General features: G+C 54.5%; 2 protein-coding genes across 2 annotated transcripts in view; one reads left to right on the top strand and one right to left on the bottom strand.

The window, feature by feature from the left end:
- Positions 1–13,671, bottom strand: part of patj (PATJ crumbs cell polarity complex component) — a 51,743-nt gene extending 38,072 nt beyond the window's left edge. The window contains exons 1-19 of the mRNA XM_055058771.1: positions 13,385–13,671; positions 12,717–12,787; positions 12,456–12,634; positions 11,112–11,282; positions 10,898–11,037; positions 10,659–10,836; positions 9,031–9,159; positions 8,675–8,956; positions 8,487–8,589; positions 8,206–8,294; positions 7,981–8,110; positions 4,829–4,957; positions 3,902–3,963; positions 3,769–3,825; positions 3,562–3,696; positions 3,075–3,248; positions 2,836–2,895; positions 2,600–2,761; positions 1,058–1,264 (exon numbers count right to left, since the gene is read on the bottom strand). Coding sequence (XP_054914746.1) covers positions 1,058–1,264; positions 2,600–2,761; positions 2,836–2,895; positions 3,075–3,248; positions 3,562–3,696; positions 3,769–3,825; positions 3,902–3,963; positions 4,829–4,957; positions 7,981–8,110; positions 8,206–8,294; positions 8,487–8,589; positions 8,675–8,956; positions 9,031–9,159; positions 10,659–10,836; positions 10,898–11,037; positions 11,112–11,282; positions 12,456–12,634; positions 12,717–12,738 — 2,409 coding nt within the window. The 5' untranslated portion in view covers positions 12,739–12,787; positions 13,385–13,671. The remainder of the gene's footprint in view (positions 1–1,057; positions 1,265–2,599; positions 2,762–2,835; positions 2,896–3,074; positions 3,249–3,561; positions 3,697–3,768; positions 3,826–3,901; positions 3,964–4,828; positions 4,958–7,980; positions 8,111–8,205; positions 8,295–8,486; positions 8,590–8,674; positions 8,957–9,030; positions 9,160–10,658; positions 10,837–10,897; positions 11,038–11,111; positions 11,283–12,455; positions 12,635–12,716; positions 12,788–13,384) is intronic.
- The window catches only part of tm2d1 (TM2 domain containing 1), a 10,689-nt gene continuing 8,834 nt past the window's right edge, over positions 13,034–14,888 (top strand). The window contains exons 1-2 of the mRNA XM_055059123.1: positions 13,034–13,161; positions 14,387–14,584. Coding sequence (XP_054915098.1) covers positions 13,064–13,161; positions 14,387–14,584 — 296 coding nt within the window. The 5' untranslated portion in view covers positions 13,034–13,063. The remainder of the gene's footprint in view (positions 13,162–14,386; positions 14,585–14,888) is intronic.

The raw sequence follows: 14,888 nt of genomic DNA, 5'->3' as shown, positions 1-14,888 counted from the left end.
TATCAACTGATGTTCCATCATTTAGCTCATGTATATAATCTACAGTGTTATACGTCACCAACTGTGTAAAGTGTTTCATGCTGAGCAGCGATGAGAAACCAGAGAACAGACTGGAGGTGAGGCAGGCAGTTCTCTGGCCTCATGGCAGGGGGCGCTCATGATCCAACACTGAGACTCCACACTGCAGAGGAAGAGACAGCAACCATGGCTTCCTGGCTAGCCATGGAGCTAGCGAGGGACCTAGCCATGGAGATAGCCAGGAAGCTAGCAAGGGAGATAGCCATGGAGCTAGCGAGGGAGCTAGCCATGGAGCTAGCCAGGGAGATAGCGAGGGAGATAGCCATGGAGCTAGCGAGGGAGCTAGCCATGGAGCTAGCCAGGGAGATAGCCAGGAAGCTAGCCAGGAAGCTAGCGAGGGAGATAGCGAGGGAGCTAGCCATGGAGCTAGCCATACAGTAAAGTGCAGCGATATATTTATAGTTTTCTCCTCTTACTCCATCAATCACTTATTAATAAAATAAACATTAAGCCTAAAACCAAACTACTGCAACAGACTGAATGTTCTGCTCCTTGTGTGGGAAATATTTCAGTGTTTTTTTTGTGGGGTTGTCGTTAGTTGCTATGGCTGCGCCGATCCAGAGACGTGGTTTTGAGTTGGACTTTAACGGTTTTTCTTTTTGCTGTGGGGCACAAAATGAATAATATGGAGATGTCCAGGTTTGACTGAGTTAACAGAGTTATTCTCTGGCGGCTCTGGATGACAGAACAATTGTCTTTTTACCCTCCAGCTGTGAGGAGGGTTAGATGATCAACATCTATGAAAAGTCCAAACCTCCTATTGGAAAGTCTACAGATCTACGATCCAAAGGTTTGAAGAGAATTTTAGGACCTGGACATTCTAAAAGTACTGAAGGCCCGGCTCACCAGTCCAGAACCACACATTGAGAAATGAACTTTGGGATAAAACCCCCAGAGACGGTAGCAGGCTGGGATCCACCGAGCCTCTGAGAGAGGCTCGGTAGGACCTGGACCTGTAGAGCAGAAGGTCTGAACTTACCAGGGGTTTGCGCACTCCCAGGCGGACGGTACCAGGCGGTACCGACTTCAGCACCTCCACTGCCTCGGTCAGGGTGAGAAGGTCCAACTGGGTGTGATTAACCGATACCAGCTGGTCTCCAGGAAGCAGACCTCCATGACGCTCCGCGGACCCACCAGGAACCAGAGAGCGGATCACCATCACACAGCGACCAGGATCCAACGGGTCCTGCAGGGACGGACATGAGACGGGTTAAATCCAGAGGCCGCAGATTTTCACACCCTGAAGAACAGAAACACACCCGGCTGGACCTCAAGTCCGGTTGAAATGGTTTCCAGGAGACTGAAAACAACCAAAAACTTTTCAACTCCTTAAATTAAGAGAGCGGAAATTTAGAGACGAGCTGAGCACAAAAGTCCGGCTTCAGTCCACAGCAGAACCTGCCCGGTTCTGTTTGAACTGGGACAGAGTGTCAGAACTGGGTTGTGAATTAAACCGTCCAGGTGAGGAGAAGCTTTAGAGCTCACAGACCAGCAGGTAGGGGGCGACAGAGACCAGAACTCCAACAACAAGGGGAAAGGAAAAACTGTCGCTCCGAACCTCCAGTCGACAGAAAAACTTTGGTCCAACTAACATCATGTTCATAAATATCTCATGTTTGTTTCCTGATGGTCCCTGGGCTAATGGTGAAAACAGGATGGTCTAGTTAAAGTCCAAACCGAAACATGGATGTATCAGGCCTTCTGTGGTTCTGAATTTCAGCTGGAACAGAACATGTATCCATGGTGAAGAGTCATAGTCCAGTGGAACCAGACCAGGACCGAGTCGACCACCGGCGACTATCTCTCTCCTCCAGCAGAGGGCGCTCAGAGAGTTTCTACTGCAGAAGGGATCAGAAGAAGAAATGGTGAGCACTCCACACCAAAGCAAAGCTCCTCGTTGTCGATTCCACAATCGCAATCTGCCTGGTTCCTAAATTCCTGCTGCGATTCCCGAACCAGTGAACACAAACTACTTAGAGGTCTTCGGGTCGGGTTTCCGGGTCGGGCCTTCGGGTCAACCCGCCTTTTTTACCAGTTCCTCTCCAGATTTTTTCCAAATCTTCTGAGAGCGGCGCTGATGCTACGACCCGACCCGCCAGAACCTGCCTCCTCCCCACAGCAGAATTCAGAGGCCGGTTCAGTGAATCCCGACAGCGAGACGCGCCACGTTTTGGGCTGGCAGACGAAAGCCTGAGAGGAAGAGGAGAGGAAGAGGAGAGAAAGAAGAGAGGAAGAAGAGAGGAATCATAAAGGAAGAGGAGGGGAAGAAGAGAGGAAGCGAAGAGGAAGAGGAGAGGAAGCTCCTCCTGAACCTTCAGCCTCCAGAGTTTCACTAAACCTGACAAGTTTGGAAGGAAACTGAGCGAACAGCAGAGAGAAACCAGATCCAGTGATGAACCGTGACCGCATTGGGTGCCGTGGGGGCCCGGTGCCGTGGGGGCCCGGTGCCGTGGGGGCCCGGTGCCGTGGGGGCCCGGTGCCGTGGGGGCCCGGTGCCGTGGGCCCGGGGGCCCAGACTCACCTGGTAGTCCAGCAGGCTGAAGCCCAGGCCTCGGTCCGGCTCCTTCTGCAGCTCCACCAGGCCGACCTCTGGACTCCACAGCGCCAGCTCGCCTTCATCCTCCTCCTCTTCCTCCAGGCTGGAGTCCTCGCTCCTCGTCAGCTCCTCCACAGGAGAGACCTGCTGGTGACAGACAGACGGAACCAACTGGATCAGGCGGCGGATCCTGAACCAGACTGACTGCCTGAGGGCGGTACCTGCTCCTCCTCTTCCTCCTCTTCCTCTCTGCGGAGCATCGACGACAGCTTCATTTCCATCTGACAGGCAAAAACAAATCATCACCTCCTAGTTCTCTGGGTCCAGAAGGATCTGACCCGTACCTCCAGAACCAGAACCGGGAGATCTCTGGACCTGAGCTGCATCAGCTCCATCTGGATCCATACAACATGAGAAAAGTGAAAAACTCCTGGGAGGAACGAGGTCCGGACGCTCTCACCTCTTCGATGCTCCGATGTTCTGCTGCTGGTTCTGGTGGAACGGACGGTTCTGGTTCCGGTTCCGGGTCTGGGATCAGGAGTCGGCAGCAAACCAGCGTGAAGGGCGGGGGAACCTCTTTGAGGAAGGACACGGCTTCCCGCCGGGACTTCCCGTACAGCTGGACGCCGTTGACCTTCACAGAACAGAACCGTCAGCGGGTCGGTCGGGTCGAGTCGAGTCGGTCGGGTCAGCGGGTCGGTCGTCCATCGCTCAGGGTCTCAGAACTGGCCGGACTTTAAAGGTGTGACCCGGTTCTAAGCAGATGTGACTCGGGTCAGTACCGGTCCGGCGGTTAGATGAAGAACTGAAGCGTTCCCGTCCCAGAACCCTGTGGAACTCCGTCACCACCTGCCATCATTCCCAGTCGTGATGCATTCGGGCGTTGAAGAACAAACGGGGCGGCTTCAGAACCGTCAGTCGTTCATCCTGAAAGCGGGACGTTTTACCTCCAGCAGCTCATCCTCAGGCCTCAGCACGCCGTGTCTGTCCACGGGGCCCCCAGGGGCCACGGAGGAGACGTAGTGGTGGCCGTCGAAGGAGTCCAGCTCCACGCCCAGACGCAGGATGTGGATGGGCAGCAGCTGCAGAGAGACAGAGGGTCGGTCAGGAGGAGCTGCAGCTGCGTGACCAGCAGCCAGAATGCGACGCTGCACCTTGGAGGATTTCTGCAGCTCTGCGTCGTCTTGGATCACGGGATCCAGGTTCACCACCTGGCAGGAAACCAGAAACAGGAAGCACAGTCAAACATGCAGCGGAACCAGAGCAGCTGCTGGGTTCTGGACTCACCAGGACGAGGTACTGAGGTCCCAGAGCCGCCTTCCACTTCGCCCGCAGTTCTGCGTCAGATGCTGCAACACACAGAGCAGGCTGAGTCTGGACTCTGCTGCAGCCGCAGTTTCACTGAGGAACACTGGAAATGCATGGTGACCTTTGAACTGGACCAAAACATCTGACAGGTTCCCATTGTTCTCTGACAGAACCAGACGGAACCTCTGTGATGGAAACACACAAAGGAACCAGAACCAGACGGTCCACTGGGTTCCGAGGCGTTCCAGGTGAAAGCGCCGCAGTAAGCAGCAATGTTGACCCGTGTTAGTTTAATGACCGAGACGAGAGTAGGACGGATGAGCGCTCAGCAGCAGAGCGACAGTCTGTCTGGGGCTGGAAGCGGATTAGGAAGACGATGGAACGCCGGGACGTTCTCCTCAGGTCCAGGTGTTAGTCAGAGCCAGCTGATTACATTAGCATTGCTAACCGGCTTCCAGCCTGTGAATTAATGCGCCATGTTGGGCTGAATCAGAGCAGCAATACATCCCAGAGGGACGGGCGTCTGCCGCACTAATGAGAAAGAGAAAGTCAGAGTGGAGTTGGGGGCCAAGGTCTGCAAACAGCAAGTTGTTCTGTTAAATTCCATTTATTAAGCTGTTCTGGCTAAAAACAGAAATTATTAAGCCTGATTGCAAGCGTCTGTTACTCTGAGCTGTTCACTAGCGGAGCAGATTTATTCCTAAAAGATAGTTTTAAACAAAATAGGTTTATAGTTTATCCATTTAAAGCCAGAGAGCGGACCAACCACACCGCTGGCGCCGCTGCGCGTTGTGTTTTAAAAACTCAACAGACAGAAATGTTAGAGCTGCTAAAGCTGCATTAGCAGCTCTGAATTAAATCTGTTTGTTGCTCATTAATGCAGAGCAGCAGATTGAACTCACTCACCTCTGTTCAGTCGGGCAACGTTGGGATGTGTCACTTCCTGTTTCATCATCATGATGGATCCAGATGCTGACGAATAACCTTTGACCTCCAGGTTCTTCCTCTGAGACCCCCTGGTCGACGCCCGCTCCACTGAAACAGACGGGACAGAAAACCATGAAGGACTACCTGGTGCCTGGAACAACCTGGGACAACCTGGGATAACCTGGAACAACCTGGGATAACCTGGAACAACCTGGGACAACCTGTGATAACCTGGAACAACCTGGGATAACCTGGAACAACCTGGGACAACCTGGGACAACCTGTGATAACCTGGAACAACCTGGGACAACCTGTGATAACCTGGAACAACCTGGGACAACCTGGGATAACCTGGAACAACCTGGGATAACCTGGAACAACCTGGGACAACCTGGGACAACCTGGGATAACCTGGGATAACCTGGAACAACCTGGGATAACCTGGAACAACCTGGGACAACCTGTGATAACCTGGAACAACCTGGGACAACCTGTGATAACCTGGAACAAACTGGGACAACCTGGGATAACCTGGAACAACCTGGGACAACCTGGAACAACCTGGGAGAACCTGGGACAACCTGGAACAACATGGGACAACCTGGAACAACCTGGGACAACCTGTGATAACCTGGAACAACCTGGGACAACCTGGATAACCTGGAACAACCTGGGACAACCTGGGAGAACCTGGGACAACCTGGAACAACCTGGGAGAACCTGGGACAACTTGGGATAACCTGGAACAACCTGGACCAACCTGGGACAACCTAGACCAACCTGGGACAACCTGGAACAACCTGGGAGAACCTGGAACAACCTGGGAGAACCTGGGACAACCTGGTACAAGCTGGGACAACCTGGAACAACCTGGGACAACCTGGAACAACCTGGAACAACCTGGTACAAGCTGGGACAACCTGGAACAACCTGTGATAACCTGGAACAACCTGGGACAACTTGGAACAACCTGGGACTACCTGGGAGAACCTGGAACAACCTGGGACAACCTGGGATAACCTGGGACAACCTGGAACAACCTGGGAGAACCTGGGACAACCTGGAACAACCTAGGAGAACCTGGGACAACTTGGGATAACCTGGAACAACCTGGGACAACCTGGGACAACCTAGACCAACCTGGGACAACCTGGAACAACCTGGGAGAACCTGGAACAACCTGGGACAACCTGGAACAACCTGGGACAACCCGGGACAACCTGATATAACCTGGAACAACCTGGACCAACCTGGGACAACCTAGACCAACCTGGGACAACCTGGAACAACCTGGAGCAACCTGGAACAACCTGGGACAACCTGATATAACCTGGACAACCTGGGACAACCTGGGAGAACCTGGAACAACCTGGGACAACCTGTGATAACCTGGAACAACCTGGGATAACCTGGAACAACCTGGGACAACCTGGGATAACCTGGAACAACCTGGGACAACCTGTGATAACCTGGAACAACCTGGGACAACCTGGGATAACCTGGAACAACCTGGGACAACCTGGAACAACCTGGGAGAACCTGGAACAACATGGGACAACCTGGAACAACCTGGGACAACCTGTGATAACCTGGAACAACCTGGGACAACCTGGGATAACCTGGAACAACCTGGGACAACCTGGGAGAACCTGGGACAACCTGGGAGAACCTGGGACAACTTGGGATAACCTGGAACAACCTGGACCAACCTGGGACAACCTAGACCAACCTGGGACAACCTGGAACAACCTGGGAGAACCTGGGACAACTTGGGACAACCTGGGATAACCTGGAACAACCTGGGACAACCTGGGATAACCTGGAACAACCTGGGACAACCTGGGATAACCTGGAACAACCTGGGACAACCTGGAACAACCTGGGAGAACCTGGGACAACCTGGAACAACATGGGACAACCTGGAACAACCTGGGACAACCTGTGATAACCTGGAACAACCTGGGACAACCTGGGATAACCTGGAACAACCTGGGACAACCTGGGAGAACCTGGGAGAACCTGGGAGAACCTGGGACAACTTGGGATAACCTGGAACAACCTGGACCAACCTGGACCAACCTGGGACAACCTAGACCAACCTGGGACAACCTGGAACAACCTGGGAGAACCTGGAACAACCTGGGAGAACCTGGGACAACCTGGTACAAGCTGGGACAACCTGGAACAACCTGGGAGAACCTGGAACAACCTGGGACAACTTGGAACAACCTGGGACAACCTGGGACAACTTGGGAGAACCTGGAACAACCTGGGACAACTTGGGATAACCTGGAACAACCTGGACCAACGTGGGACAACCTGGAACAACCTGGGAGAACCTGGAACAACCTGGGACAACCTGGAACAACCTGGGACAACCCGGGACAACCTGATATAACCTGGAACAACCTGGACCAACCTGGGACAACCTAGACCAACCTGGGACAACCTGGAGCAACCTGGAACAACCTGGGACAACCTGATATAACCTGGGAGAACCTGGAACAACCTGGGACAACCTGGAACAACCTGGGATAACCTGGAACAACCTGGACCAACCTGGGACAACCTGGAGCAACCTGGAACAACCTGGGACAACCTGATATAACCTGGGACAACCTGGAACCTTTTCCATCAGTTGGTTCCAACCAGAAAACCAAAACTGCTAGAACCTCAGAACCGTCCAGGTCACATGACCAGACCAGCTGTCCCTCTCCATCCTCCGTGTCCCATCAGGCTGACAAACGCGTTTTTGTCTTCCAGAACTTTCTGCTGTCGCCCATTTATTGGTTCCTAAGTTGGACCTGAACCCTCTCTGACCTCTGACCTCTGACCAGCGAAGGCGCTGAATCCAGAAGCGGCAGAACGCTGCAGCTCTGAACACAGCAGGACATAACAGCTCTTCCTCGCTCCGGTCCGGTCGGCGCCGACCAGAACCAACGACCCGAAACCCAACAGATTAATCTCTGCAGACACTGTAGGAGGAAGAGCTGCATATTCTGCAGATTACAACCAGGCCCGTCAGAACCAGAACCGACCACAGAGACCACCAGAACCAGAACCGACTGCACCGGTTCAGCTGTCAGTCAGATGACCAGTTGGAGGTGGTACTTCCTGGAACGCCCTCCTACCTTTATCCAGGGACCTTTCCGGGCCTTGGGCTTTCTTCCGGACCAGAGTCAGAACCACAGTCTGACCCGTCTGCTTCATCACCTCCAGAACCTTCTGGTTGGTCATCCCTTGGAGACTGACGTCGTTCAGCTGATGGAGAGGGAAACCTGATGGGTCAGAGGTTCCGATCCCAGAGAACCATCCCCACCAGAATCCGTCCTAAACAGAACCGGTCAGGGACTCACAGCGAGGAGGCGATCATGGACCCGGATGTTTCCGCTCTGGTCCGCGGCGCTGCCAGGAACCACGTGTTTCACAAACACACCCACCGCATCTGAGAACAGGAAGATGACATCAGAGCGCTTCATGTTCACGTCTGGACCCGGGACCGGTCCAGAACCGACCGCCCACCCGGTCCAGAACCGACCGCCCACCCGGTCCAGAACCGACCGCCCACCCGGTCCAGAACCGACCGCCCACCCGGTCCAGAACCGACCGCCCACCCGGTCCAGAACCGACCGCCCACCTTGGCTGGTCATTGGATTGAAGCCGACGATGGAGATGCCGAGGCTCTGGCCGTCCTTCTTGGTGAGGGGAACTTCATGGATCTCGTATCCCTCCAGGTTGGGCTGAAACCAGAACCAGAACCAGAACCGAGTACAACGGTGAGACGCTATCACGTCGTCATGGCAACCAGTTCAACTGAAGGCTCACCATCTTGCTGGGCGGCGGCGGCGGCGGGGCCACAGGTGAACCTGGAGGTAAGGATGCAACGGGGGCGGAGTCAGGAAGTGGAGGAGGCACATTAACGAAAGGGGCGGAGTTAGGAGGCGCGGCGGGCGCGGCCGGCGCCTGTCCTTGAGGGTCCCTGGCGATCAGCATGGTCACATGACCGCCGCAGGCTTGCAGAACCTTGACAACCTGGTCGCTGGTGAGGCCGCCGGTGGGCGTCGACCCGATGCGGAGGATGTGGTCACCTGTGCGAAGGCGCCCATCCTGATTGGACAATGGGAGAGAACCCAATCGGCTTGTTGTTTAGGTTGGACCTCAGGAAGAGGAAGCGGACTCACCCTGTCGGCGACGCCGTCCGGGATCAGCGTTCGGACGACCACTCCGCTCGTCTTCCCGCCAACGATCCCAAAGCCCAAACCGGATCCGTCGTTGGAGAGCTCGATCTCCTCCACGTGACCCCAGAGGTCCTGCAGGAAAGGATCCGGATCAGAACCAGAACTCTGCAGCTCCAGGTTTCAAAAACCCAAAACCTCTAATCTGGAGGGATTGCAGACGGTACCAGGCAGTAAATAATCAGGAAATATGGATAATCTGGCTGATGACTCATCACTGTTCTTGAGATCTGATTGGCTGCTGGCTGCACCAGAGCAGCAACACACACACACACACACACACACACACACACACACACACACACACACACACACACACACAGCGGGCCGCTGTTCCGGTTCTGATTACAGCCCCGACCCGATTCAGCAGCTCTGCCTCGCAGTAACAATCCTTCCCTTCATTCCAGAACCTCAGGGAGGAGCCGACGCTCTGCTTCGCGACACAAGGTCACAGTTTTCCCAGGAACTGATCCGTTACCAACCGGTACCGACCCGGCGGAACCAGCACCTGTTTTCTGGCTCAGAACTCCAGATAGCAAGGACCATCACCCTCCACTGCCGCGCTAAATGCTGACAACAGCAGGTGGCGCTGTTAGGGAGAAGAGTCATGACCTTTGACTTTTAGCCGCAGCTGAGAAGGAGATCCGCATGATCCAGATGATTAAGACCGGCAGTTGTGAACCGCTCCCTGCTGAGGGGAATCAGAACCAGAATCTGGACCTGTGAAGATGTGGGTCCACCTCCACAGAAGCCAGCAGGTTCTCCGGGTCCAGACCGACCCAGTCCATCCTCGGGGAGCAGAACCGAGAGCTGCAGCTCTCATGCGAGTCTTCTTCTGGAGTTCTGCCCGTTGGAGCCGGGCCAGGTTCTGCATACCGGGCCCCCGACCCGCCTGCTGCTCCATTCATGTCCCGCTCAGATTGAGGTCATGTTTTCTGGAACCGCGAACAGAACCGGGCCGGACACCGTGATCCGACCCAGGACTGGGCGAGAAAGCTGGATCACCATGGCAACTTGGAGGACATGGCGTCTCTGCCCGAAATGCTGACCCTTGACCCCTCCATGCTGCTGGTCACAGAGCTGGTTTTGTCTCTGGAGAACATACAGATGTTTCCAGAGACAAAACTGGGGGGTTTGGGGGCACCCCCACTTGCCCCCAAGTCCCCAGTTGCCCCCAGTTGCCCCCAAGTCCCCAGTTGCCCCCCAAGTCCCCAGTTGCCCCCAGTTGCCCACAAGTCCCCAGTTGCCCACAAGTCCCAGTTGCCCCCAAGTCCCCAGTTGCCCCCAGTTGCCCCCAAGTCCCCAGTTGCCCCCCAAGTCCCCAGTTGCCCCCAAGTCCCCAGTTGCCCCCAGTTGCCCACAAGTCCCCAGTTGCCCCCAAGTCCCCAGTTGCCCCCAGTTGCCCCCAAGTCCCCAGTTGCCCCCAGTTGCCCCCAAGCCCCCAGTTGCCCCCAGTTGCCCCCAAGTCCCCAGTTGCCCACAAGTCCCCAGTTGCCCACAAGTCCCCAGTTGCCCCCCAAGTCCCCAGTTGCCCCACAAATGTGGCCTTAAAGTGACGAGTCCATTCCACTGACCGTGCCGACCAGTCCTTCAGCCGGGCCTCCTGGTGCGGCCCGGTCCCGGGCCACCACCAGCTCCACGGTCTCGCCCGGTTGCTGCAGCAAGGTCAGGACCGCCTGGTGGTTCCGGCCCGGTTCCAGAGGACTGCCGTTGATCACCAGGATCTGGTCCTGCTCCTGAAGACGCCCATCCCTGTAACAGAACCCGGGTCAGAATCAAACAGAACCGCTCCGTGGGTGTGGCTGTGCCTCACCGGTCGGCGATTCCTCCCGGCTGGATGTGTTTGACAAACACGCCGTGGCCGGCGCCTCCTGCCGGGTTCAGCCCGACCACGCTGAACCCCAGGCCCCCTGAAGCGGGCCGGGTCAGAACGACGGGCTCGATCCGGCGGCCCTGCGAATAAAGTCGGCTCAGTCCCACGGCACACGTCGCCGTGACGATGACAACGCCACCGAGGGTGCGCCTACCTTCGCCACTTCCTGGATCCACTGCTGCAGGCGCTCTGTCAGGGGCGGAGCCTGAAGGGAGAGAGGCGCCGAGCCATTGGTCAGGACGGAGGAGGGGGCGGCGCTCATAATCAGCTGACCGCGACTGGAGAAACTGAAGTCACTGCGAGCGTCTGGAGGCAAGCTGTGGAGCTGGGGGGCAGGAGGAGGAAAGTGGCTGTCAGGTTTCATTAAATACTGATTTTCATCTTTTTCTGATCTGATGGAACCTGGTCAGTCTGTTGGTTGGATGGATGGACAGTTGGATGTTTCCTGAGGCGTTCAGGGCCCCTGTTCAGGACAAGGTGGGGTTAGAAACAAGGTGTCAGGGGTGCGGGGGCAGATTGAGTGGGGGTAGAAGCAGAGGAAGGTTTAGAAGCGGAGCATCGATTTCCCCGCGGCGCTGCAGGTCCAGCAGCTGATGTATGAACGACCTCTCCTCTCTCGTTGTGAGGCGTATCAGTCTGTGGCTGATTGGGGCCGGGCTGACGGCGCAGGACTCAGCCGAGGCCGGGCCGTTACTCAGTCGGGACATTACTGGCCGTGCCTCCGTCGCCACCGTGACCTTCGCAGCACTTAGAGTATGAAGGCGCTTGCTGCGGCAGCCATTACCTTAATTTGGCTGCAGGTTGTTTATTGTGAAGGCGGCGCTGCGGTGGAATACAGAGCAGGGCCGATCACATGACCTGGGGGCGGGGCTACACCTGCCACAGCCCAGGAGGAGGTCCTGATCCAACTGGAAACACACCAGAGTCAGACCAGCAGAACCAGCAAACCCGTCTGGTGAGATCAGAACCAAAATCCAAATGGAAAACGGCTGGAAAATAAAAGCCCGACAGAAGCAGGAAAACTCCAGGAACTGGAAGTTCCTACTCCTGAAGTAATCATGGCGACCTTTGACCCCTTGTTAACTTGAGGGGGGCAGCGATTACTCAAACAGGTCATCCAATCAGAGATCCCTCTGAGCCAATCAGATTGCAGCAGGGTTACTTTAAGGATTTTAGGAAGTGAAAGCATAAAGCTCACGTCTGATTGGCCGAGCCAGCAAGAAGTCAAATCCTCACAGGCCCCGCCCTTTTTCTCCAGGTGGTGGGCGGGGCTTAGCTTTAGACCAGCCGGGATGGAGGTCCAAAATAATTACTGTGGTGCCTGAAGGCCACATGACCACTGGGTCCAAAGCCCAGAAGCCAGTGGGCGGAGCTTCAACTGATCTAGTGCTTCCTGATTGGTCTGAAGTGGAACAAGCAGAGCGGCTCGGCCAATCAGAGGCTCAGGATGTGAGTAAACATAAACAGAACCTGGTTCTGTTCCAGGTTCTGTTCTCACCTGCTGCTGCAGCTGGCGGACGGAGTGCTGCAATGTCAGGACACGGCCGAACAGCGGGCTCTGCAGCGCCACCTTCAGGCTGCCCAGGGTGGCGCTCAGGCTCCACTCCTCCCTCTGGACCAGCCGGTTCTGGAGCCGGTCCAGAGCAGCCAGAACCTGCTGGCGCTCCGCAGACGACACTGAAACAGAGAGAGCGGCAGGACTCGACAGAACCGATGCGCTGACATGAGAACCAGAATCAGAACCAGAACCGGGACTCACCTACCGGGACGTTGTCCAACATGGCCGTCCTGGATCCGGGCGGCACTCAGAGTCACCGGGCCGACCAGAACCTGGAGCCACAAGGAGGAATCAGGGTCAGATCTATAAACCAGGTCAGAATCAGAACCAGACTGAACAACCAACTGCTTACATGCGCATGCGCACTGTGCGAGTTTCTGCGTTAAAGTGGTAAATCTGCAGGTAAGAGTCCAAACTGAACCGAACCGAGCTGGGTTTACCTGTAAGACTGATGACCCAGTTCACAGAAAAGAACTTCACAGAGCCGGACCGGGTCACGCACCTGAGCTCACCTGGGAGAAACCCGGAAGTGAGAGAGCGCGGTTCCGATGGGCGCGGTTCGGCAGTTTAATGAGCTAAAGCCAGAACCGTCCAGGTTCTGGAAGCACCGGAACGGTTTCGAGAGGTCCAGCTGGACTTCCTGCAGGTGAGGCAGGTGAGCCAAACTTTCCTGACAGGTGAGAGGAAACCTGCTGGAACTGGTTTAAACAGCCGGACCTGAACGCAGCTTTGGTCAGCTGGAGAACCACGAGGTTCTGTTCAGCCGAACCCACCCACTCACTCAGAACCGACTAACCTAAACTGATCCAGTCCGCCCGAAGCTAAACTGCTAACTCAGCTGGGCTGTCCGGACCAGAACCAGAACTCACCTTTTGGTCTTCCGACCGAACCGAACCTCCTTCAGCCGCTGAGTCTGCACTTGGTCGCAGAACCATCCGGAACTGGCACAGGACTCACTTCAACTGGACCCAGTTCGGCACCAGAGTCCCTGTGATGATGCCTTTAGGTGCCGCCGGAAATAACAAAGCTGCTGCGGAGACGGAACGGTCAGAGGGTTCGGTTCGGTCTATGCTTGAGACCGTTCCGAACCGAACCGAACAGAGGGTCCGGTTCGGTAACCCCTGCATAATTAACTACGCTACACTGGTTCTACACCGACTGCTTCCTGTTCGTGTCTGAGTTCAATAAGTTTGTTTTAAACAGAGTTTATTATTGTGGAAGTTTAAAAAATGAAAATAATGATGATGAAATAGATGGAAACAAATTGTCGTTTATTTAGAATTAGTTCAGATATTTTCGGATTCTTAAGCAAGTAAATGTTTTAAATGTAAAATTTATAGTAATTAATAGTAAAATTTAATTTTTATATAAAAAGTAAACAAAAGTTAATACTCAAATAGATTTGAATTTTTCAAATATATCAAAGTACACTAAGTGTAAAATTCTTTGTAAATAAAAGATAAATTAAAGCTGAAAATAAAAATAGCTGTTTTAGAAATGCACCAAATATAACATTTAATTGTCGTTAAAAGAAGAAAAGCAATCCTCCTGCAGGTTCAAATGAAAGTTCGCCTGACAGGAGGAGCGGCAGGACGGGCTGCACCTGAACGCATCGGCCAGAATGATGCGTTCAGGTGCAATCTGTGCTTCTTGTTCCGTCTGCTGAGAACTACAGCACAACCCGAACCGTGTTCTCGGCGTTTCCGTCCTCTTCAGCCGAACCGTAAACCGGTTCTGGGTCCAGGTCCAATTCTGGTCCTCTCGGTGGGTTGAACGGTCGGTTCTGAAGAGTTTGCTGCGATCAAAGTTTGATTTGAAAAGCATCATATAATCCAGAATCACGGAGAACCTGTGGTTTAATCTCATCTCAGAGCTTCGATGGCCCCCCGTCCTCAGGACCCTGAAAGCAACACGCCGTCACGTGACGGTTGGCTCATCATGGCGGCTCCCTCCGGACGGTGTCTCCTCCTGATTCTCCTGCTGTTCTGCTGCGGTTCTGGTTGTGGTTCTGGTCTCAGAGCGGCTGAGGCAGAAGAGGCGGAGGACTGCAGACACCTGAGGCTGGGACAATATCCTTCAGCCACGTGACGCTGCTTCCGGAAGAAGCCGTTAGCTTAGCTTAGCATGCCGTTTTATCTGACTGTGTACGGTAGTTGACAACCTGCTGAATAACCAATATTCACATGGGTTGATCAATAAATCAGCAGAGGATCCTAATATTACAACATCCTGGAGGTTTTAAAACGTCTCAAGTTCAGCTTTGGACTCAAGAAGCGGCTTAACTGGAATTATTGATCATTAGATTTTTTTATTCATTAGTTACTATTATCAGATTTTGACTACTTGCCATCTGTTTGCTATTCTCGTTTTGTT

Source organism: Poeciliopsis prolifica, unplaced genomic scaffold (genome assembly GCF_027474105.1).
Source record: "Poeciliopsis prolifica strain line A6 unplaced genomic scaffold, Auburn_PproV2 SCAFFOLD002, whole genome shotgun sequence".
NCBI classification, from domain to species: domain Eukaryota; kingdom Metazoa; phylum Chordata; class Actinopteri; order Cyprinodontiformes; family Poeciliidae; genus Poeciliopsis; species Poeciliopsis prolifica.
The sequence above is the reverse complement of the archived record's forward strand: the minus strand, read 5'-3'. Positions and strand labels throughout refer to the sequence as shown.